The sequence below is a fragment of the Lutra lutra genome, chromosome 11 (assembly GCF_902655055.1).
Source record: "Lutra lutra chromosome 11, mLutLut1.2, whole genome shotgun sequence".
In the NCBI taxonomy this organism is placed as follows: Eukaryota; Metazoa; Chordata; class Mammalia; order Carnivora; family Mustelidae; genus Lutra; species Lutra lutra.
This window is the reverse complement of record NC_062288.1, coordinates 22579523-22605140: the sequence shown is the minus strand read 5'-3', so window position 1 is coordinate 22605140 and position 25618 is coordinate 22579523. Positions and strand designations below refer to the sequence as shown.

The 25618-nt window shown below is 36.7% G+C and overlaps 1 protein-coding gene across 5 annotated transcripts in view; it reads right to left on the bottom strand.

The window, feature by feature from the left end:
- The window catches only part of PHTF2 (putative homeodomain transcription factor 2), a 119760-nt gene that overhangs the window by 72896 nt on the left and 21246 nt on the right, over positions 1–25618 (bottom strand). For 4 of the 5 annotated variants that reach the window (XM_047694660.1, XM_047694661.1, XM_047694657.1 and 1 more), the window contains exon 2: positions 16432–16511. In XM_047694660.1, coding sequence (XP_047550616.1) covers positions 16432–16476 — 45 coding nt within the window. In that variant the 5' untranslated portion in view covers positions 16477–16511. Of the gene's footprint in view, positions 1–16431; positions 16512–20323; positions 20342–25618 lie in introns of those variants that run through there. The other variant, XM_047694658.1, reaches the window with a different exon arrangement.

The following is a 25618-nucleotide window of genomic DNA, read 5'->3' as shown; positions in this document are numbered from 1 at the left end:
TTATTTATTTATTTATTGACAGACAGAGATCACAAGTAGGCAGAGAGGCAGGCAGAGAGAGAGAGAGAGGAGGAAGCAGGCTCCCTGCAGAGGAGAGAGCCCGATGTAGGGCTCTATCCCAGGACCCTGGGATCATGACCTGAGTCGAAAGCAGAGGCTTTAACCCACTGAGCCACCCAGGCACCCCTTGGGTAATACTCTTTTATACCACCCAAGATGTCAGTAAGAGCTGATCTATCTCTAAATTAACCATGGACTGACTGGGACCCAGCCTGGATAGGAAGGCCCCACTTCTGGTCAATGAAAGATATTAGGGTCTCTGGTTTCCGGTCCCTTGTCAGTCAAGGCAATTAATATTGTTAATAATAGTAATAAAGAGTTAGCATTTATTATCAGGCACCAGACACATGTTCCATGTACTAACTCATTTAATCCTCCCAACTCTATAAAGTAGTTATTATTGTATCACTATTGCATAGTTACAAAAAATTAAATTATACAAAGTTAAACATAAGTAGTAGAATACAGGAATTCAAATCCAGGTGACTGGCTCCACAACTGACCCAGTAATTACCTTCCAGTATTTTCATTCACATCCTTACACAAAACCCACCTATGTTCTCTTGCCTTGGCTCTGATCGCTAAGGTGCCTGTGAAAGAAGGCATTTAACCCCTAAATACTGTCAGATACTTCTGTCTCTCGTTTCTCCCTGGCTCCCTTGCCAGTAGGGAAGCTATCAGACCCTGTTAAAAAAGCAAAACACAAAACTTCACAAAGTAAAACTTATTCAGCCCTAAAAATAGGTAAAATAGTATTAATCACAGGGTAACTATGAGGATTCAATGTGCTAACACATACTGAGCTAAGAATAGTAACAGACACATAAAAGCTCAATAAAAGTTAGCCATTATGTCATTTGGACGAATTACCCAGTGCTTCCTTTTCCCTCATACTGCAGCATGAGACAAGGAAGGAACACATATTGCCTTATTAACATTCTTTCAGTATATATCACAGGATATACTCTGGTTTATTATTCTCAAACATAATCCTGACTAAACCTTGTGTACATAATACCAATCAAGATGACAGTACCTTCCTTGTTTACATATTTCTAACAGTGTACTATAAGTAGCATAAAAATGTGTATATTTTAAGTCAATTTCAATGTCGAGAGTATTAATATATGTTGTTTATTTAAGTACATTTGTATTTTAGGAAATACCTAACATTACTGCTGTTTATTCTATCGTTTGAAATAAAAAATGAGACCATGAAAGGGAACTAAATTATTCAAAATCAAATACATTAATTTGTTTGGCTTCCTTCCATTTAACTATATAGGATAACACTAAAATGGAGAAAAAACTTAAGATAAATTGCTTCTGGGTCCTTAGTCCAGATTCCCCAGAATAAGAATACAAGGGAGTTGGACCACCGTCATTGTTGGTCAAGAAAAGGTATGCTGTGGGGTGCCTGGGTGATTCAGTTGGTTGGGCAGCCAACTCTTGATTTTGGCTCAGGTCATGACCTCGGGGTCCTGGGATGGAGCCCCACATTGGACTCCATGCTCATTCGGGAATCTGCTTGAGCGATTCTCTCCCTCTCCCTTTGCCCCTCCTCCCTGCCCCATGTGCGTGCATGCGTATGCACACTCTCTCAAATTAATTAATTAATCATAAAAAGAAAAAAATAAAAGATATGCTATAATTTTAAAAAACTGTTATGACACAAGTCTGTCTACAGAAGTTACACCTCTAATCTTCAGTATGGAGAGTTAGGAAAAACTGCAGAGGAAGAAATACTCACTTACAGTATTTGTTAAATTTGTAATGAACTATTATCTTGACACTAAGACTGTACAAAAGTACCAATATTTGTCAAGTGCTTTGTAAAGGATTTGCAGTGTTACACTGTACAGACCAGTATTAACTTCTTATACTGATGGGACAACTGAGATTTTAAGAAGTGTCAGAAAGTCCTACACCTAGTATTTGGGGGTAGAAACCCAAGTTCTGATTTACAACTCCATGCCTTTTCCACTGCACCACACTGTCTTATGTAACTTGGCCAGCATTTTCCTAAGTATGTTCTATATACACTTAGGGGAAAAAAACTAAGTCTAGTAAATTGAGAAATGATATCTTCCCTGTCTGCCTCATCAGTAGTAACACTACACGTATTTGTATAACAAAATCCTGAAATCCAAAACTTGTTTATCATTGTCTAGCTCAATATCTCCCAACTGTTTTGACAACAAAATTCCTCTATTCTACTAACACCTACCAATATTATGCAGTACACACTTCGGGAAATGTTGCTATAGGTTAGAGCATTATGTTTATTATCACTTAATATAATAGATATTCAGCATAGGGACTATTTCACATATTACTACTAAATAAATTAAGTTACCTGAGTAAGAGTCTAGCTTGAGACATGGCACCTCCTAGGCACTCCAGTATAATAATGAAGAACTACACGAACTAAATAGAAGTTTAATGTCAGTATGGTCTCCTGACAGCACTGTTACCCAAGCAGCAAACAATTACCAAATACCAACTATAAGGTAAGGCACTAGAATAATGGAGATACAAAAATAATGATTTCTACCCTTACAGATTAGCAGGAGGAAATTAATTATAATGCAAGTTGAGCAGAGATAAACATCAAAATACACAAAATACCACTGTAAAAGAGGTAGAAAAAAATGAATTTATAGAGCGAGCTCCCTGTAACTGCTTTTAGATGAAGCAGAATGAATTCAGTTTATAACTCTCCCGTCAACTCAGCATGTTTCTATCTACGATGGTAAAAAGGATCAAGATCTCCCCATAGCTTTCCCTGTCTATACGCAGAAAGGATTGCTCCCATTTCAAATTTGTTTCTTTTAAGGAACACCAATATGACTAGAGACTCAGAAGCCACCTGAATAGGCTCCTAGTGGCAAGACAGAATAATCTGAACATCAACAATTGCACCAGGCTGAATCACATCAAGTATCTTTAGGCCCAGAATTCACAATGATAATTAAAAACAAACAAATGGGGTGCCTGGGTGGCTCAGTGGGTTAAAGCCTCTGCCTTCGGCTCAGGTCATGATCCCGGTGTCCTGGGATCGAGCCCCACATCAGGCTCTCTGCTCGGCTGCCTGTCTCTCTCTTACTTGTGATCTCTGTCAAATAAATAAAATCTTTAAAAAACAAACAAACAAAATAGCAGTGTTGATATTTGAAGGGTGGTAGGTGACTACCACATTACTTTGTACACTAGTAAAAAGAGAAAGAATCAAGGTTAAAAAAAAAAAAAAAAAAAAAAAAAGAATACTCCACGACTGCCATGAACAGACAGCACATCCAACTTTTGTAGAGGAGCACTAGCTTGGGACCTAATCCAGTCTCCACCGCATTATGAAAGATATCCTCGAGGAAGAAGACTAGCTTTGAGTTTTAAGTACCAAGCTGAGTTAGATTAAACACACACACACACAAAACAGAGAGAAGGAAAGAAAAAGCAGACGTGGGCATCCCAAGCAGGAAGGTGAAAAACAGCATGGGGAGACATCAAAAAGTTGTATCTGGTGGAGGACGGAGTTAGTGAATAAAAACTAAAGGCTGCATGAGGCTAGAAAGCTAATTGAAATTAGATTTCTTAAAAAAAATTCCTTACTGGCCTTGTGAAGAAAGTTGGGAGTTTCTACCACCCATGAGAAGAAGTCTTAGAAGAGTATAATTCAGTAGGTAAAGATAAGGTCAAATTTTATTTAAGACAAACCACCCTGGTGGTTGTGAGGAGAAAGTATTTAACTGCAATAAGAAGAAAACAATGAAGGAACGGAGATCATAGCAAATCCGAAAAATATTTCGGAGATAAAAGTAGTGACACAACAGTGACTGGAAAAACAAATCTAGATGAAACTTTATGTGACTTCCCACAGTGCTTTAAAAATAATTCTATTGTAGCATTTACCATAATGTATAATAGTTATCTGCATTTTGGTTCCCCCATGATGCAGAGTTGTATTAAGATAAGTATGCAGTGTCTAATACATAGTAAGTCTACCACAAATGTTATTTAAGTATAGAGAGATGCAAATTTTACCAGGAAATTTTATTTCTGGAGAGAGAGAGAAAGTCCTGGTAATGATAAAAGTCTTTAATTCTAAAAGTCAAACTGTACTGGTAAAACTAAATGTACTGAATTTTCCCTAGATGAAGTCAATATAATAAGGCTTCACCTAGCAATTTCCTTAGTTTTCTACTAGTAAATAAAAATAAATCATATAACAAAGTGTTGCAGTATCCATAAAGCAGTAAGTAAAAATATATCCTCCTGTCTACCATTTTGAGTTGGAAAAATAAGACCTCATCTTCTCATTTCCTAAAGTTCTAAAGAATTAAATTTTAATAAGGTCACCTGACCGACCTTCTCTTTATAATACTGTCCTGTACCTGGTTACAGCCACACACCAACCCATTTCTCCATAAACAAGATAAGCCAGAAGTCTTTACTGGTATTTCTAATCCCATCATGGGGAGAGGTGGGGAAGACATTAAAGACAGAAAGCAAACCGAAGTAAGAGTAAGACTGCTCTTTAAATGAACAAGTATAACACATCCATTTAATAACGATATTAATTTTAGGCAAAAATTTGAATGAGAAATGTTTAACTTGTATACTTTCTCCAGCATTTTATTCTTTTTAAAAAATTTTTAAATTATTTATTTATTTATTTATTTGACAGACAGAGATCACAAGTAGGCAGAGAGGCAGGCAGAAAGAGAGGAGGAAGCAGGCTCCTTGCTGAGCAGAGAGCCCGATGTGGGGCTCGATCCCAGAACCCTGGGATCATGACCTGAGCCGAAGGCAGAGGCTTTAACCCACTGAGCCACCCAGGCGCCCCTTCAGCATTTCATTCTTAGGAATCAATCCTTGGTACTGAATTAACAGCTTTCATTTGAATAACTCTTCAGGCCATATGGCAAAGAGCAATTTAGCTTCTAAGTTACTCTGTTAAACAGAATTTATAAATGTTATTCTTTGTGGAACTATAAACATACAGCAGGTTAACACCAGTGTTTTAGACACTCAGGCCTTTTCAAAGCTGGTACATTTGCCTAATTTTAGGCAGCCAGTGGCAACCTACCAACTTATTTTACCACTGTGTCTGTTACCATGGTTAAAGATAAACTGACTGCAAGATATTTGGAATATAACTGGCAAACATTATATCCTTGACTAACATTTCTATTTTAAATCTATTCATCAGAAAGTGAAAATGGTTAGAAACTAGTTTTCCAGTATGTCATAAAATAATTTTCTTCCTAACTCCCAAGAGGTGTATACTAAGCTTTATCCATTAAAAACTTCAACTCTTGTCAAATAACATTGTTTTTTGGATTTTCTCATACCTGTGTAAAAAACTACTTTAATTATTGGACCCTGTATTTGGCAACTGCTGAAGGCAAATAGACGTCTCCTCTTAATGGAATAACTTATTCCATTTATCCAGAAGAAAAAAAAAAGTCATAAGCAAATAAGTAAGTGAATCACAGCATTTCAAAGTTATGTACTATGTACAAATCCCTACTTCTGACGTATCAAAGTACTAGCAAAACAAAAACAAAAATCTTCTATTACCAAATACTCAGTTTCTAAAGAGGACCAACATAAATACTATTTATGTGTTTATGTAGTCATGGTATCTCAACATGGTAAAAAGGTGTTGCAAAAACTTCAAAAATAGATAAAATAATTTTCTACGGAAAGTGTTTTTTGTGAAACCAGTACTTTTATACTCAGGAGTACTGAATATAGGTCTCTTTGGAGTCTGTAAACATTACTGGTAATGTAGCAACCCAGAAGGATACTGCTAGGGAACAGTGCAAGGTTTTTTGTTTTTATTTTTGTTTTTCTATTTTTTCCATTTTCTTTACTCCTGGGAGTTGAATTGGCTATCACAATTAAGTATAGGTTCTACTCATTCAAAAACTGAAGTTCTTATAACTCATGGTACAGCTGACAAGATCTCCAGACTAGATTTAAAAAACAAAACCTTGTTTCCTTATCTCATAGTGTCCTCGTCTATAAACCCAAAATATTAGAATGGTTACTTTCTAAGGTCCTTTCCCTCTCTACATTTATGATTTCTTGGTAAGAAGTTAGATTCTAGCACAAGGCAACCTCAGGGATAGTCTCAGGTGAACAGACCCGACAGGATGGGAGGGAATGGGAGGAGAGGGAGAGGAGGGGAGGGGAGAGGGAAAGGAGGGGAGGGGAGAGGGAGGGAAGGTTTCTCAAACATTTAAGGATCTGTCTGAAAAATCCATTCACTGGAGTACTTGAATTTTTACCCAAATTGAAATTCCTTGAGCCTTCCTTCAGATTTTTGCTTCAGGGCAATGTAATTAATTTACCTACAATTCTCCTACTTGATTAAACAAAAAATGAAGAGAAGTCCATGGAAAATGAAAATTCACACAAAGGAAGAGAGATAAATCGCAATGCCTTCTAGTACAAAGCTGTAAATAATAGACAAAAACAACCACTGCTCAGGAAAATATTAGAAAAGGCCATTTCTATTCCATTTGCAGTGAAAGTTAAAGAAGTTTTGAGAAGAGTCAAAAATAAAAAGTTTGGTCATTTAAAGAAAGATACCCAAAATTCACCAAATAGTGCAGTGTGTGTTTGCAAATACTATGTAAAGTTAGGTGGTATTAAACTTAAAAAACTGGGGGCACCTGGGTGGCTCAGTGGGTTAAGCCTCTGCCTTCAGCTCAGGTAATGATCTCAGGGTCTTGGGATCGAGTCCCACATCAGGCTCTCTGCTCAGCGGGGAGCCTCCTTCCCCTCTCTCTCTGCCTAATTGTAATTTCTCTCTCTCTAATAAATAAAAATCTTTAAAAATTAAAAAAAAGTTTTAAACTTAAGAAACTGTACCTGTCCTTCTATTTATTTAATCTATCTTTTTAAATTTTTTATTTAATCTATCTTTTTAAATTTTTTATTTTTGGGGCAGATGGGATTAACATTTAATCATTTTTTATTAACATATAGTGTATTAATTAATTAATTAATTACAGGTCTGTGATTCATCAGTCTTACACAATTCACAGCACTCGTCATAGCACAAACCACTCCCACTGTCCATCGCCCAGCCTCCCTATCCCTCCCACCCCCGACCCCACACTCCAGCAACCCTCAGTCTGTTTCCTGAGACCAACAGCCTCTTAAAGTTAGTCTCCTTTTCTGGTTTTGTCTTGCTTCATTTTTCCCTATGATCCTCTGTCTTGTTTCTCAAATTCCTCATATCAGTGAGATCATGCCCCTCTCTGACTGACTTATTTCACTTAGCATAATACCCTCTAGTTTCATCCATGTTGTTGCAAATGCCATGATTTCATGTTTTTTTATGGATGCATAATACTCCATTGTGTGTGTATGTATATATGTATACATACATGTGTATATATATACACACATATATACATACATGTATATATACATATATATACAAATACATGTATATATATACATATATATAACATATATAAATGTTCAGTTTAGAAGAACTACTAACCAAAACCTTTAGTTATCCAAATACATTATTTTTTTAAGACTTTATTTATTTATTTGACAGAGAGAGAGATCAGAAGTAGGCAGAGAGACAGGCAGAGAGAGAGCGGTAAGCAGGCTCCCCGCTGAGCAGAGAGCCCAATGCGGGGCTTGATCCCAGGACCCTGAGATCATGACCTGAGCTGAAGGCAGAGGCTTTAACCCACTGAGCCACCCAGGCGCCCCTATCCAAATATATTATTAATGACAACACTCCATATTTAGTGAAAGAGAACAGAGGGCAGAGGAATTGCTATTCAGCAATATTTACTGAACACCTACTATATACCAACAATGTACTTGGTGTTAGTATGTCATCTCATTTAATTATCATAGTGATCTTTAAGGATTCTCATCTCAATAATATAGACAAATTAAGCTCAGTAAAGTTAAGAAACTAACTCAAGGGGAGCAAATATAAATTAAATGAGTTAACCTATAATCTCTCAGGAAAGCCAAATATGTCCTCCAGCACATAATCAGCCTAACGTGTTATACATATTTAGCCCCAAATACAAACACCTGAAGCATCAAAGAGATAGATGGTTGTTCAAATGTCTGTAGCACTTATGGGAAAAAAATAGAAAAAAATACGTTCTCACACATTTGATTCATTAAGAGTTTTAATTTTTCAAACTTCACACTTTAACTCAACTGCTACAATTCTTTATCTGGAACAAGAGATTAATATTTTATACACATTTAAATATTTACTTTTACATACAGTACTGTTTGTTCTAATAGAAACAATTGGTATTTTATGAGACAGTCAAAAATGTATCAAAAAGTAGATCTGGGCACATGGGTAGCTAAGTCACTGGGCTTACGCCTTCGGCTGGGGTCATGATCCTGGGGTCCTGGGATTAAGCCCTGCATCAGGCTCCCTGCTCCGTGGGAAGCCTGCTTCCCCCTCTCCCACTCACTCTCCTTGTGTTCCCTCTCTTGCTGTCTCTCTTTCTGTCAAATAAATAAAATCTTAAAAAAAAAAAAAAAAAGTAGATCTGACAACCCTCAAGGACTAGAACATTGAGAAATATACACTGTGGTGTCATTTACATGCACTTTTTTAAAGGGAAAGAATACTATTATTATTTATATTAAGACACTAATCCTCATATAATTAGATTAAATAAAGGCCATAAATATCTATGTATTTAGTAAGAACTAGAAGCAAAAAAATTGTGCCTAATTTTATTACAAACTTATTCCTTAACATTACATATAGAAGAGCTAAGTAAATCACAACCTTAACTTTTAAGCATATGAAGAAAATATGAGGATCCTAATCTTCTTTTATTCAATTCAATACTCATGGTCTAGGATAAAGCTATCCAGAAGGACATAAAGCTACACATCTCCACACGGCATACACTCAAACCAATCTAATCACATGCTTCAGACATACTTCCGTAGTGGGGAAAACAGCATCCCACAAAAATTCATGTCTGCCCAGGACCTTGGAATGTTACCTCATTTGGAAACAGGGTCTTTGCAGATGTAATTGGTTAAGGATCTCAAGATGAGATCTTCCTGGATTTAGAGTGGAATTAAATCCACTGACTGGTGTCCTTATAAGTAGAGTGAAGAAGGCAACATGTAGCTGGGGGCAGAGACTGGAATGATGCATCAGAAAGCCAAGGAACACCAAGGATTGTGCTCATCAGAAACCAAAGAGACTCATGGGGCAGTTTCTCCCTCAAGCCTCCCTGCAGAGGGAACCAACCTTGCTGACATCTGATTTTGGACCTGTGGCCTCCTGAACTGTGAAAAAATTTAATTTCTGTTGTTTTAAGCAACCTAGTTTGTGGTCCTGTGTTACAAAAGCCCCAGGAAACTTATACAACTTCTTATAATATCTTCTTGCTATAACCACTAAGTCATTTCATTATCACAATAAATACAACCATAAAAATAGAAATGGAAGCACTCTGCAAAATAAATGCTATTTAACTGTGTCATGGTACTACCATCATCACTGTCATTACTGATGTTAAATCAATAGATATGTATATATGACACTAATCATCTTTTTAAAACAAGATGTATACTTCCCCACCTTCACATCAGAAGTCATCCCAAAAAAGTCTCACATTAAACAAGGAAGGTTTTTTTTGTTTTTTTTTTTTTAAAGACTTTATTTATTTATTTGACAGAGATCACAAGTAGGCAGAGAGGCAGGCAGAGAGAGAGAGAGAGAGAGAGGAAGGGAAGCACGCTCCCCGCTGAGCAAAGAGTCTGACGTGGGGCTCAGTCCCAGGACTCTGAGATCATGACCTGAGCCGAAGGCAGCGGCTTAACTCACTGGGCCACCCAGGCGCCCCTAAACAAGGAAGTTTTATAGAAGTTTCTTCAGTTCATTTTTCAAAGCAACTTTAGTACAAAAGGAAGAATGCTCTGAAAGTCAGTAGACCTGAGTTTTGGCTTTATTACTGATTCATGACCATAATCAAGTTATTAGATCTATAGGCGTCAGGTTTCTTAGCTATAAAGCAAAAAGTTTAACAGAAACTAGATGATCTCTAAAGTCAAACTATCATGACTACTGCACAGCATAGTTTCTTTCTTCCTTGTAAACAGAACTAAAACTCAAATTATTTATGCTAGAAATACCCAACCTGGGAATGGATGAGGGTGTGGAAAAAGAACTTCATGACTAAAATGGGGGGGGGGGAATTTAAGTGAAAAGGCAAATACTTTAGTAACTAAGCTAACCAATCTATTTCTGGTAGGAAAAGTCTTGTTTTTGGCAAGTAAGTGAAATTAAAAAGGAAGAAATAGAAAACATGACCGGTGACTGCAGCAAAGACAGCTGGGCTTTATAAACTACACTTAATCATGACTTTACTGTATAACTGTTAGACAGCAAATATCAACAAATACCGCTGTTCTCACACTGAGTATCAGAAGCCTGACAGTCTAGGTTTTCCATTTATAAGTAAGAGTAAGGATCTTTTTTTAGCCTCATGAGATTTTTTAAAATCCATGAAATAAAGCACTCTGGTAAGTTTGAGGAGCAATTCATCTGATAAGTAAGGGGAATATGAAGTAATAATAATAGAAATAACTTTCATTTACTGAAGGCTTACCCTGTGGAGCACTTTGCTTAATACTTTACATATATCATCAATTAATCCTCAAATAAACACCAAAAAAATTAGCATTTATATACACAAAGAAAGTGAAACTCAGATATTAAGCAACCTGTCCAAAATCATACTGGCTTTCAAGAACAAGGATTCAAATCTCAGCTTTCCAACCACAAAACCTACATTCTTTTCACCCATTAAGATATACTGCCTCATACAGTGATCAACCTCAAAGAGAGCAGGTTATGACTGAACGGGAACGGGGGCGGGGGGATTTGTAGAGCTGGTAACATGGTTTCTAGACCTGAGCTCTGTTACACAAACAGGACAAAACAGTCCTGAACACAAGCAGGTGTTCAGTTTGTCAAAATCCATGAAGCTGAAAGTCTAAAATCTGTGTGGTCTTCTGAGTATGTTATACCTCAGTAAAATGTATATATATTGCCTCTGCATTATTCAGAACTCTTTTACAAGTAAAAATTCAAAACACACTCGCATCAACAAAAACAGGGGGTTTCTTGGCTGCCACGGGTAAAATAACTCAAAGTTCAGGGGTCAAGTGAATGTCAGAGTGGAGTGAATCCAGGGACTAGACCACCATGTTGGCCTGTGGTGTCTCTTTTTATCCCCAATTCCTGACTCACTTTGGTGTTGTCTCATTCTCTTCTGGAGCAGCAGACTTTCATCCTTGTAGCTCCTTCAAAGAAGCAAAAGGGGCTTTTCCATCAGCTCTAATTAAAAAGAAAAAGGTTAGGAGCACCTGGGTGGCTCAGCCAATAGGGTGGCCAACTCTTGATTTCCACTGAGGTCATGATCTCAGGGTTGTACAACTGAGTCTTGGGTTGGACTTGGCATTGGGCCTCCAGCCTGCTTGGGATTCTGTTTCTCCCAGTCCCTTTGCCACTGCTCTCCACCCTCTACACATGCCCCTGTGCACTCTCAAATAAATAAATAAATAAATAAATTGGAAAAGCATTTGTACAAGGAGAGTTGGGTTATCAGATATCCCTGGGCCAATTACTGTGGCCAAGGAGCTGAGGTGCCATCTCTGGTCTTGTCTTAGCCCTATAGCCACCTCTTTGGCCACATAGAAGGAGGAATACTTGCACTATAAATATGGTTATTAAAGAAACTGTTCAGTACAGAAAACCACTCCATCTATTATATCCTAACTCACAAAATACATAAATATTATTTTTAAGAATGATGTTTCATATTTATTAAAGAACTCATGAACCACTTTAAAAAACTCTTTAAACATCATAGTTAAAAATAGACTTGCTCCTTCATAACCCTGTGAGGCACATAGGGGAAACATGACTATCCTCAGTTTACAAAAGAAGGAACTGAGGCTCAGAGAGATAAAGTAATATGTTCAATATTATAAGCTGATAGATGTCACAATATCAAATACAAATGTTCTTTCAACCATAACATACTATGAGTCATAGCAGCTTAAAATTACATTAAAGATTTAATAGTATATATGAGAACATGGTTCAAGAAAAAAATTAATAGAGAAAATGTAATAAACCCATTTGTCTGAGGCTCAGTATTTCTATTTTGGTAGGCCTTAATTTGCTATCTGCTACTATAACCATCCAGAGGCAAAAGATGACTACATGGGAAACCACATCCCATTAGAATTCATTTCTTGTGTATCACCTGGAATGCTTTCAGCTGTGAGGAAATAAAAACTCCAGTTCAAGTGACTTAAAAAAAAAATGAGGGATTTATTAACTCTCACAATAAGAAGTTCCTAAGCAGGACATTCCATAGTTAATTCTGTGGCTCAAAACTCCTGGAAGCCCCAGGTTCTTTCCATCTGTCACCGTTGCCATCCCTAGCCTGCTGACAAGCTCCCCTCCTGGGAACAAGTCACTAGGACAGCTTCAGGCAACAGAGCCTCACCCACCAATGTCTAGAAACAGAAAACAGACCTTCTTCCTCTTTTTCTAAGTAGGCTCCATGCCCAAGGGGGCTTGAACTCACAACCTTGAGATCAAGAGTCACATGCTCTACCAACTAAGCCAGCCAGGTACCCCGAGACCTTTTCCTTCAATTCATTCTTTTACCCATGTTGAATTAGTTCATAAATGTAAATCAATTAGAAAATGCCTGAAACACAATAAATGTCATAAAACTTTCACTATTATTATTGTTGGATCTCTTTTTAAGAGATGGCAGACTTGTCCCAGAAGCTTCACATTTCATAAGCCAGAATTGGAATATATGCCCCTTTCTTTTTTAAAAAAATTTCTTTACTTTAGAGAGAGAAAGCACACATGCAAGAAAGAGCATGAGAGGAGGGAGGGGCAAAGGGAGAGACAGAATCCCAAGCAGACTCTGTGCTGAGTGTGGAGCCTGATGTAGGGCTCGAACCAACCATCCTGAGATCATGACCTGAGCTGAAATCAAGAGTCACATGCTTAACCAACTGAGCCACCCAGGCATCCTGAAAGCTGAAATTTAATACTTCTTCTTCCTTTTTTTTTTTTTTTTAAAGATTTATTTATTTGTTTTAGAAAGAGCACACAAGAGAGCAAGCAAGTGGGGTGAGGGGCAGAGGGAGAGAAGCTTTAAGCAGACTTCCTGCTAAGAGCAGAGGGCTTGTTCTCAAAACCCATGAGATTATTACCTGAGGGAAAACCAAGAGTCAGACACTAAACCAACAGCCGCCCATGTGCCCCAAGATGTAACAATCATCTGTGCAACTCTGAAATGTTCCATGTAGGTACTGAGTGCTAGCGCGCGCACACACACACACACACACAAACTGAACTTTACTAAAAAAGTAGGGAATATCAAGTGTCAGTCACACTGATGTTACTCAGACTAGTTTCTCATTTAAAATTAAACATTAAATGAATCCCACTGTTAGCTTACATTTAAAAGCAATAAAGGGAACTCTTAGGCTGATGATAAAAGGGAATACCAAGATGGCAGATGAGAGGTGTAACAAGAGAACAATCTCCCTGGCATGGAGCATAGGGCAGAGTTCTAGGAGGCCATTCCCAAGGGAAAAGGAAAAAAAAAAAGGAACTACTGGAGTACTTGAATATGACAGACTACAACAAAAGGATATCAGAGACTTTGGAGAATTAGAACAATCAAGCTAAAGAGGAAAAAAGTTGCACAAACAGAAAATATCATAGTATATTATATGGTGCAGTTATAAACAATGCATACACAAACAGAAGCCCTAACTTCACCAAAATCTGTAGAAAATTTGTAGTCATTTGGGAGGACTGGGAGAAGGAAGACTGGGACTAAATCTTTATTATACAGTCAGAAGTCAAAAGTAACATCTATAATGAATAATCAAGAAAAAGCAAGGTGTGGGGCACCTGGGTGGCTCAGTGGGTTAAAGCCTCTGCCTTCAACTCAGGTCATGATCCCAGGGTCCTGGGATCGAGCCCCGCATCGGGCTCTCTGCTCAGCAGGGAGCCTGCTTCCCCCCCTCTCTCTCTGCCTGCTTCTCTGCTTACTTGTAATCTCTGCCAAATAAATAAAATCTTAAAAAAAAAAAGGAAAGAAAAAGGAAGGTTTAAAATCATAAAGTAAATACCCTTAAAAAAAACCAATCAATATAATTTAACAGGGCACTACTGTATTTTGAGCAGGGCAATTCTTTGTTGTGTGGGGCTATGTTAGAGCACAGATACGACGGGTGGGCCAAATCTAGCCAACTGCCTGTTTTTGTATTACTTTGTTAGAACATAACCATCCTCATTCATTTCATTTGCTTACATACTACCTATAGCTGCTTTTGTACTATAAGTCAGCAGAATAGAGTAACTGTCACAGAAACCTTATGGTCCTCAAAGCCTAAATAATATTGACAACATGGCCCTTTACAGAAGAAGTTTGCCAACCCTAGTTTACAGTATTGTAGGACAATTAGTATCTTTGATTCCTAACCCACAAATGTCAGCATTCCCCCAAAAGTAATAATGAAAACCAAAACTTCACACTGCACATTTGCAACCCATCCTTCCCAATTCCCTACCAGGGATGAGGAGTAGTAGAACTTTGGTTAAGCTATAAAGAATTTAAAGTAATTGCCTCTGGGGAGCAGAACTCAGAGGTTGGATAAAGGCAGAGAAACATAGTATTAGTGGCTATTTTTTTTTTTTTTAAATAGGCCTTAAAACACTAATCTTTCAAAGTATTCACATGTATTTCTTCAAGAAAATTAAATTTAAAAGCAATATTAAAGAACAGAACAAATAAAAATCTGGTTAATGGTTCTGGTGACTCACTACCATAAAATGCATGATTACATTTGCTAGATATAATTTGTGACATTTGTAATGGTTGCTCTGGAGAATTTTTTTGGTTGCACATATCCAGAACTACTAGGTAAATGACCCTCAGATAAGAAGGGTATTAGTGTGCTAACTGAATGCAAGTATAGTATTTCAAACCCTTTGTTACCAAGAAAGGTCAATCTAGTACGTTCTACAAATGATCCTCAGTGAAGTTCAAAATGTTTAACATAAAAAGCCAAATAGATAAGATGTTCAAGAAACATTACTAACTCTTCTAAGTAGACATTAATAAGAGAAAAGCTTTCAAAGACCTATGTAGGAAATACAAAATAATTTTTAGTTTTATTTAATTCACTTTTAAGGAGATTGGAAGTTTAAAGGCAAAGACGACACTAACATAGAACTACAAAAGACTAAATTAATAGTATGATCAACATCCGAACTTCCAAATCAGTACCTTGTATGAAATGTGATAGTGTGTATCTGTGGCATGTTCTACACAGAAAAGAAATAACACATCCAAAGACAGACTATATTCTTAGGTTTAATCTTTAAAGCACTCTAATTATCACTTCCAATTCAACTAAATTTACAAACTGTCTGATTTTACCCACATCAGAAAAGCTTTCAATATATAAATAACTATATTCTGTGAACAGGGACCTGAAGAATAAGGCATCAAAAATGTTTTAAAATATGAAAAGAAATAAAATTCACTATATACACTAAAAATTGAAAATACCACATAAAACAACATAAATCTTAAAGAGTGTAAACAACACTCTTTAGGAGTAAACTCTCCTGCACAAGTGCAGTAAATACTGTTTTTTCAAAAAAGGCATTTATTCTCTTTCACTTCATAAAAAATTACTTTGGTAAAGTTTATTTTGAAACATAGGATGACACAGCTAGTTAAGTAGTTACGACAACTAATCCTAAAATATCAAAATAAACATTTTAATATTTTGGTTTGAAAAATAGAGTCCTCAAAGGTTTATTTCACTGAAAAGATTCAGCTGTTGAACTGCAACTTACAAGAAAGAGTAAGACTATAGTTTCTCAATATAAAACAGCTATAAAATTATAACAGCTCTGCTAATCTAGCTTTAAAAAGAAATTAACCCAAGAAAAATTTAATGCTTTTAGAAAATGTTATTTATATTCAGAATCCTGGAAATTTGGCTTATATTATAGCTGAAAATAATTCATCTAGCTACTTTAATAATGTGGAATAAAGGGAAGAGAGAAAAACATTGTTAAGCATCATCTTTCTAACTTCTTTAGAAGTAAAATTAGCGCCAGGAAAACCAAATTGCTCCCCCTTCCACTTGAAAGTTCCTGAAATCTATTTGTCATTATTTCGGGTAATATTTTACCTAACTCCATAGCACCAAAAGAAAAAGTACACATTTTTAGAATAAGAATATTTAAGAGGTTGAAAACTTTGACTATGAACTTACCTTCTTTTGATACCAGACTATAGCATCTGTGACTTTGGACGCCATTTATTCCACTGCAATCACACATTCGTCATTTTAGGCTGTGCAAGAGAGAAAAACACACAGACAACTTTACTTCCACCTTCCAAAAGGAGACTGAACAACATGTGTACATAGCACTCTGGTTACTTGCAGAGCAAGGGGTGTATGACTATACTTATATTACACCCTTCCTCATTACTATTTTAGCAACAGGTTCTTCTTAGGTAAACAATCAGTTGCCATAATAAAAGGATCTTTCTATGTGAATATAACACCTGAATTTTCTAACCTGGTGGATTTTGTAAAATAAGCCTTTTAAATAAATATCAGAATTTCCCAGGTTATACGGGAAATTCTTCATTTAAAAATTCACATATGACAGAAAGCAATTCATTCACTCAGTATCAGATCAGTTTTGCTATAGTTCCCACCTGGGAACTAAAGCCAATTGCTGTTGCTAAAGGATGGCTTGATAAAGATGCCAAAATTTATAATCCTATTTAATATTACCTGGCACTCAGTAAACACCAATTTGAACTAAAATCAAGTAACTGGAAAAACTTAATTATGTTAAATACTAAACCAAGATTAGAATTAATTACACAGGAAAAATTATTATGAAGACTTTTCAGATATCACAGTTTTGCTAATATTTAGAAGTTTACCACAGACCATTTCATAAGCATCTTGTTTGTGTTTGCCTAAAACATTTTTGCATACTAAACCTAATGGTTCCTTAGCCCAGGAGAGAATTAATTCCAGGCTGATTCCAGTTAACTCTGGACGACTTCAATAGTCATAAGACCAGGCTGGCACGGAGGGTGCTTCTGGTATGGAGTTAAGGATGAGCCTAAACAGGTTCAAACACAGACATGTGCCCCAGAACTCATTACAAACCAGGATCATCCAAGGCCACAGAGGATTTCAGAGACAAACCTGGGAGTAACACACCATAATGAGCTGATTCTAGCATGTGCAGATCTGCTACTGTACAGCTAGATGCTACCGCTTCAGAGTTTGCCCAGAGTCCACAGAATGCCAGAGATTTATAAATCATTCTCAGAAGCATATTAGGATTCAAATATAAAGAAAATTACTATCAGGAAGGTCAAATGTTTAGATGATCGATTTCTAAAATAAAATTTAAGTCAGAATTTATTTGAAGCCTATATTTTTCACAGTGTTATGAACCAGATTGTTTTATTGCTTTTCCTAAGATAATAATTCTGTCTTTGACAAAATTCAAGCAAGGGAGGTTTTGAAATTCCTGACAAATTTCCTGGCATTTGTCACAGAAGAAGCATAGAGTCAAAGACCTGGATTCAAATACTATCCAGTATATGTAATATTAGAGAGATTAAATGACATCTTCAATGTCAATTTCTTTCACTTGTACAACAGGAATAACAACCTATTCAACCCCTGGAGGGTTTCTGTAACTGATGAGATATCATACCTAAAATGCCTACCACAGTCCAGGATATACAGCAGTTGTTCAATTATAATTATTGTTACTATTAATTTTTTTGTTATTATTTATTTATTAAAAATTCTGCAAGCCAGGAACTTGGAAGTATTCGTACTCCCTTTTTAAAACATTGCAAACAGTTCAGAAAAGGAACACATGCAATCATTTTTTGTTGACATGTAAAATAAAAATAGCTACCAGACTATCATAAAATCACAATGTCAATTCCCAACTATATGCACATGGCATATTTAGAGATTTCCAAGTTCACCTCCACTGAAGTTTCTCAGTCAGGTGTGGCTTCTTTCATTTCTCCCACCAGGGTTTTTGGGGAAGCTTTCCTCTACTGACTTAAAATCTTCCATTTTGGTTTTTCTGTCCTGGAGACGTCTGGGGGTAATTCATCAGTTTTAACACATTTCATTGATTCTGCTATAGGACTATTTGTGACAACATTACACCTTCATTATATTTGTCGAGATGCATGCTTGTCAAGACACATATTTTCCAAACTGGTTAGAACTCTCCTTCTCCCCTCTCCTGCCCCCCACCCTTGCCAAATGCACTACAAAAAAGGTATAAAAGCTATGAGAACATCAACTTTTCACTTTACCCTCCCTTCACATCACCCAATCTTTACTGACAAAAATTCCAGATTATCTACTAAGATAAAGATCCTTTCTCCTAAGCCCCCAAGAGTATAAATAACATGCATTTCATATACAAAATGTGAAAGGATTTTTTATTCACTCCATCTATTAAATGTATGGGATATTTAACCTATTTGGGGGATAGTTAAGTGGTTACTTGTAAGTACCAATAATTTTTCTTTAAAAAGCTTCAATGAAAGTGAGGAAAACATTGCCTCTTTCAAATAAAATGATCTTTTATTATCGTTTTTATAAATTTTTTTAAAGATTTTATTTATTTATTTGACAGAGATCACAAGTAGGCAGAGAGAGAGAGAGAGGAGGAAGCAGGCTCCCTGCTGAGCAGAGAGCCCAATGTGGGGCTCAATCCCAGGACTCTGGGATCATGACCTGAGCCGAAGGCAGAGGCTTTAACCCACTGAGCCACCCAGGCACCCCGATCTTTTATTATCTTTTAAGATAATTTTTAATATACTTTGGTTTATACCAAGCTACACTTAGAAATAAATTTTGAAAATCAATTATAACAGGACACAAGGTATATGGAATGTTACACACATTTTATTTATTTGGATCTATAGAAGTAAAATTCTGTTAAAAAAAAAAAAAACCAACACAAGTCTTTCTTCTGCAGAGTTTGCTCTGCAAACTCACTTAATAGTTTTTCCACTGTGTCAACAACCTTTCAGTGACACAAGTGGCTCATACCTATTTTTAAAACAGGTTTTACAGCATGCTGAGATAGAGTTCTGAATCAGACATCTGACAAAGTACACCCAAAGACACCCAAATTTCACATGAATATAAATAACAAGAATAAGTCAACAAATGATTTCATGAATAATTAAGATTATTTCCAAAGCCTTTCTAACTTCTTTGATTCTGGCAGTCCAGGAATACAGGTTTATAGTCTCTATTGTCATGACAGTTCAAGCCAACAGTTTTAATGCTAAGTTATGACATTAAAGTTAATTTACAGGGGGAAAAAAAAGGAGCATCAAAGCTTACTGGGTACCTTGAATTGAGAATCTTAATCTTTTCTGACCATCTGATCTGACAGAAGGATGAGTATTAAGATAGAAATAATCCAATTATAAAACCACAGAGCTAAAAAACAAACAAACAAACAAACAAACAAACCACACCACAGAGCTAACTATAGGCACAATATTTAAATCTTGGTATAGACAGTTACTCTGAGCTAATTCTCTCCTTAACACTGCTTTAATCGCTACACCTTGTCAAAACATCTGAAATTACTCTTTACACCATGTCAAGGACCACACAAAATGCATTTATGATGTCAAAAGCCCGGGTGAAGGAAAAGGAGGACAATGAGGAAATCGTATGTTAAGTCTGCCTTTATGAAATCTCACTATCAAATACAGTAATGCCCAGGGGTACTCTTTGTAGCCAAAGAAATGGTCAGGTTTTTAACCATTCCCTATGTTAGAAAAAAGGCAGTCTATCAAATACTACGTGTTACAATGCATTTCTCTCATTATTCTGAAACCAATTTTTCTGTTCTAATTACAACTCTTACTGTGCTCAGAAACAAATTACACCAGTCCCTGACGTCACTCTCATTCCTTTTCTCCACTCATCAATCCTTTTAAGTCAGTTCAAATCCTACTTACTCCAAGATGAAGCTTCCTACTAGTGTTGACTTGGACAAAAAGTGTTGAAGCCTGATGGCTCTCCCAGCACTGATCTGTACTATGACATCTGGTATTTAAATAAAAATGAGGGGCACCTGGGTAGCTCAGGTCAGGATCCCAGGATACTCTCTGCTCAGCATTGAGTCTGCTTCTCCCTCTCCCTCAGTCTGCTGCTCCCCCTGCTTGTGCACTCTGTCGAATAAATAAATAAATCTTAAGTAAATAAACAAATAAATATGAAAAGCAATATAGCCACAAGTCATTTGATTATATATAAACGTCCTAAAGTTAAAAAAAAAAAAAAGGAGTCTTTCCTCCTTCGTGACTCTAATCCTCCAGGACATTAAAATACGCAGTAGAGGAAGTAGAGCAGAGAAAAAGCTATGACTAAGCATCAGGAGAATTGGGTTCTAGATCCAAGTTCTGACGCTAAATGCTATGTGCTTTTGAGTAAGTTTCTGAGTTCCTTAGAGAACTTAAGAGAATGTTTGCTGGGGCGCCCGGGTGGCTCAGTGGGTTAAAGCCTCTGCCTTCGGCTCGGGTCATGATCCCAGGGTTCTGGGATCAGCCCCGAATCGGGCTCTCTGCTCGGTAAGGAGCTGCTTCCTCCTCTCTCTCTCTCTGCCTGCTTCTCCGTCTACTTGTGATATCTCTGTCAAATAAATAAATAAAATCTTAAAAAAAAAAAAAAAAAGAGAGAGAGAGAATGTTTGCCATCTAGCCAAACACTCCACAAACCAAGAAAGGCTACACAACTAACAATTCAAATAATGTACAGGAGTTTCTCTGAATTCCTTTACTAACTCACCCAAAAAACACTACTATTAGTTAAACCAATATTACATATATAGAAGTTGACATAGCAAAAACCATGTTTAGACAAAATGGAACAAAGGTTATTTTTAAAAGGTAGTTTATGTAAATCTCCCTAAGTCCTGATCTCAGTATTCTGTTTGACAACCTTAGATCACTCCCTACTGCCTTTAGAAAACCATTTAGACCAAATACCCTATAGAATTATACTCAAACTTTCTAAAATCTCACCCTAACCTACTTACCAATATTACTGCTACCATCTTCTCATAAATCCTGTTTCAACCACACTACATATTCTACACTGTGCTACCTCTGTACCCAAATTAACACCTCTTTCCAAAACACCGGGGATTTCCAGAAGGCCTCCTAAATTCCACTTTCTCTATGAGTTTCTCCCAAATTCTTCCACTAAAGATTGCTTTTCCTCTTCTAGGTTCCCATTATACTTAATATATTGTTTTGTTTTTTATGTACTTGTTGACAGGTGCTCCCATCCCAACCATAAATTTTTTTAGAGAAGTCCAATGTCTTCGTTATCTCTGAATTCTCCTATAGCTTTTTGGTACATATTAAACACAAACCAAATTTAAAAACTGCTAGCCAAAATACCCTCACAGATGAACCAATTTAACAACCAGAACTGAAAATTCTACCTGCTCCAACTTTTGTACTACAACCGCCATGCGCATAAACACAAAAACATACTCTTTCCTAACACTAAGAGGTATAAAACTATGGTGAAGTATAATAAATATGGCAGATTTTTACTGACATGTCACTCAACCAATACATAACTATTTGTAGATTTAAAAAGTACAATGAAAAAGAGTTGAAGTCAAACCTGCCACGTCTAGCCTAACTTCATTTCCAAATGCTGTAATTAAATATAACTCAATTGCTTCCTCCACAGCTAAAATAACCAATTTTTTTACGTCAGAAACCAGGAACAAAGTGCTTCTGCCCTTAAAAAGATAATAAATGCTAACGGTCAAATCAAAATTCTTATGCTGATTTTATGCAAAATTTTTATGCTGATTTTATGCAAAATTTTTATACCTCTACTCTGGTAGAGGTAACTTGGTATAGGCAGAAGGAAATCTAGTTTCTAGGCTGCAACTTTCTAATCATGTGACCTATAAAGTGTGTTACAACTTCTTAGAACATTTTTAAGCTGAAATGAGAATATGATTTCACGGAAATGTTGTGAAGAATAAACACCACATACTACATGTTTAAAGTTGTTTTCAATCTTAGAAGAATGAAAAGCAAAATGAGATCTAATACAAAGAGCTACGCATTTCCTCTTATACCAACCAGTTCGTAAAAAGAATATTTATAATTTTTATTTTCCTGCATGGCACCAATGCATAGTGTTTGTATTCTGGGCTAGAGGATAAAACTTAATCTAAGAAGGAAAATTACAGGCAATTAACTTCTCTCTAAAGCTGCATGTACAAAAACATTTTTGGGTTATTGTGAAATTTAAGAGATTCTCTAGAGTTCTAATCTTAATAGTACCCACAAAGACATCCATGAACTTCCTGATGGGTACAACTAACCCATCCTATATGTCCTTTAATGCAACTTTGTAAACTTCAGGGTTTTTTTAACCTTAGCATATACCCACAACATGTCTATTATTTCTTAAGCATTCTTTTGTGTTGTTTTTTTTAAATATTTAATACTTTTGGGCGCCTGGGTGGCTCAGTGGGTTAAGCCGCTGCCTTCGGCTCAGGTCATGATCCCAGGTCCTGGGATCGAGCCCCACATCGGGCTCTCTGCTCAGCGGGGAGCCTGCTTCCCTTCCTTTCTCTCTGCCTGCCTCTCTGCCTACTTGTGATCTGTCTGTCAAATAAATAAATAAAATCTTTAAAAAAAAAAAAAAGATTTAAAAATCTTAAAAATGATTTTATTTAGAGATTAAAAATGCTAACTATACCTCATCAAAAATGCTATGAATAAAATCTGAAAATCATTACTTCAGAGATAGTTAATCCAGTGTCTGATCATTTAATAAAAATACATATTTACAAACACTAATACTGGACTATTCTAGGCACAGAAAATACAACAGTGAACAAGAAACAAAGTCCCTGCCATGATGCAACTTACATTGTAAGGAGAAAAGATAGAAAATGAAAAACAAGATAATTTTGTGCTGAAGAAGTGCCCTGAGGGACATAAGGAGAGATGACTGGGATAGAGTGGAGAACTTTCGAAAAGAATGGTCAAAGAAGCCCCTGTGAGATGACTTGTAAATTGAGATCTGAAGGATGAGAACAGCCAACTCCGTGAAGAATTGAGGGAGGGCAGAGGGAGGAGCAAACACAAAGACTTTGCGGTGGGAATGACCTTGGTGTTTTTTGTTTTTTTTTTTTAAGATTTATTTGACACACACAGAAAGAGAGAGAGACAGGGAACACAAGCAGGAGGAGTAGGAGTGGGAGAAGCAGGCTCCCCACTGAGCAGGGAGCCCTATGCAGGACTCCACTGCAGGACCCTGGGATCGTGACCTGAGCCCAAGGTAGACGCTTAACGACTGAGCCACCCAGGCACCCTGACCTTAGTATTTTTAAGGAACAGAAAGGAAGGCAACGTGACACAAGTATAATGAACTTAAGTGACAGTGCTTCAAGATGAAGTACGAAAGAGGGTTAAGGGCTATGGGGTCACAGGTACCATAGCAAACAATTTTATTATAAAGATAGGAAGTTACTGAAGTGATTCTAGAAAGCAGTGATGTTCTATCTTGCAAAGACCACTCTGACAGCTATATAGAGAACAGAATGAACTAAAGAGCTAAGACTGGAAGCAGTGAGGCTAGTTAAGAAAGTCTCAGTCCCATGCAGAAGATAACAATATATTGGGCTCAGGTGTAATCAGTAGAGATGGCACTAAGTGGGCAGTTCTGTTTTACTTATGGGTAAAATCAACAAGATCTGGTAATGGACTAGGATAGGCAGGTTGGGGAAAGGGATTAGAAAGAATTATCTAGGTTTTTGGCTTCAGCCATTTTCTGAGATGGCCACACATTTTTAAAAAAATGTTTATGAGTACATACAAAAATGTTATACCTGTTAAAGTGACTAGACGTTAAAATAAAAAAGTCAAATAGGTAGCAAGAAGAGTCTGAAGCCAGAGATAAAGATGAGGGATGGCGATACAAGTTTAGAAGCCATAAACACACTGTCAATATTTAAAAGCAGAGGTGGGTTACAGAGTATATGCATTTGTCAAAACTGAACAAATGTATACTGAATTAAAATATGTGTCTTTCAGGGGCATCTGGGTGGCTCAGTTGGTTAAGCGTCTGCCTTTGGCTCAGGTCATGATCCCAGCAGGTAGTCCACTTCTCCCTCTTCCTCTGCCTGCTGCCCCCCCTACTTGAGCGTGCACTCTGTGAAATAAATAAAATCCTAAAAAAAAAAAAATAATAATAAGCACCTTTCAAAGATCACTTCGATATAAATCATATGACTGACTGACAGCAGCTACGGTTATTAGCAGCCAACCAAATTTAAAAGATACTGTTGGGCATACTTTTGTGTCACCCTTTTCTCCCAACAAAACTTTGTAAACATTGTTCTGTTGTCTCCTGGAATTGACCATATTTGAGGAGTCTACAGCCTGCTAAATTTCTGTCCCACTTCTGTAGGTCATGTTCTCTTTTTGGCCAGGATGCCAAAATAGTTCTCTCATTTTTGAAGTTACTAACAACTGGGATATAGTCAATTTTAAGCATTTCAAAAAAAATTTCCTGGTAGTTAGCGCCTTTCAACTTGCAAATGTATGTTTCACTTCAGAAATTTTTGTATTGTATTTCTGAGTAGTTTTTCCTCTTTCATTTGTTATAATCTCTATTTCAGGGATACACTTTATTCTGATGCAGGACAGTCTTTTCATGGTCATTTCTTTCCTGTGACATATCTATAGAGCTGCCATGCTTTCTTTTTTTATTTAAATCTTGATCGTGTTTAACATAGGGAAGCCAACACTGAGCTCCCGCTTATTCTGACATCCAACAGGTTCTGCTTGACAACCTTAACACCCTTCTCACCTTAGCTGGAACCATTTTTATTTCTATACTCACATGTGTGTATGTGTATGCATACATACACACAATCTTTAGTTTGAGAACTGGATACTGCTTTAAAATCTATTTTTCTATAGCCCAGAGATGCAGGAAATAGGAAAAGGGAGACCTAAGCTTGGATTGAGTATGGCCACTGCTAAAATTTCATTAAGTGTCCTGTATTGTACCTTCATCAGCTTTGGCTCTTGCCCATAATCAAAGCATAATTCAAAATGGCAATTTTCTCTCACTCTGTGAAGTTCAGATTTAGTATGTAGGATCTTCTCAAGAATTTTTCCTTGACTTTTTGCTCCCTACTCACCTCTTAGCTCTGCCTCCTGGAGAGTATTGGTGAGCATGCTCACTGTTTTGTAGGCCTTGTCTTTCCTTAGTCTGGCTTCTGGAATATGGGATTGAGATTACAAAGCTTGTCCTATACACCAAGTATCTCCTCATTCCTTCCTTGGCTTCTAGTTTTTGAAGTATTTGGCATAAAGTTGCA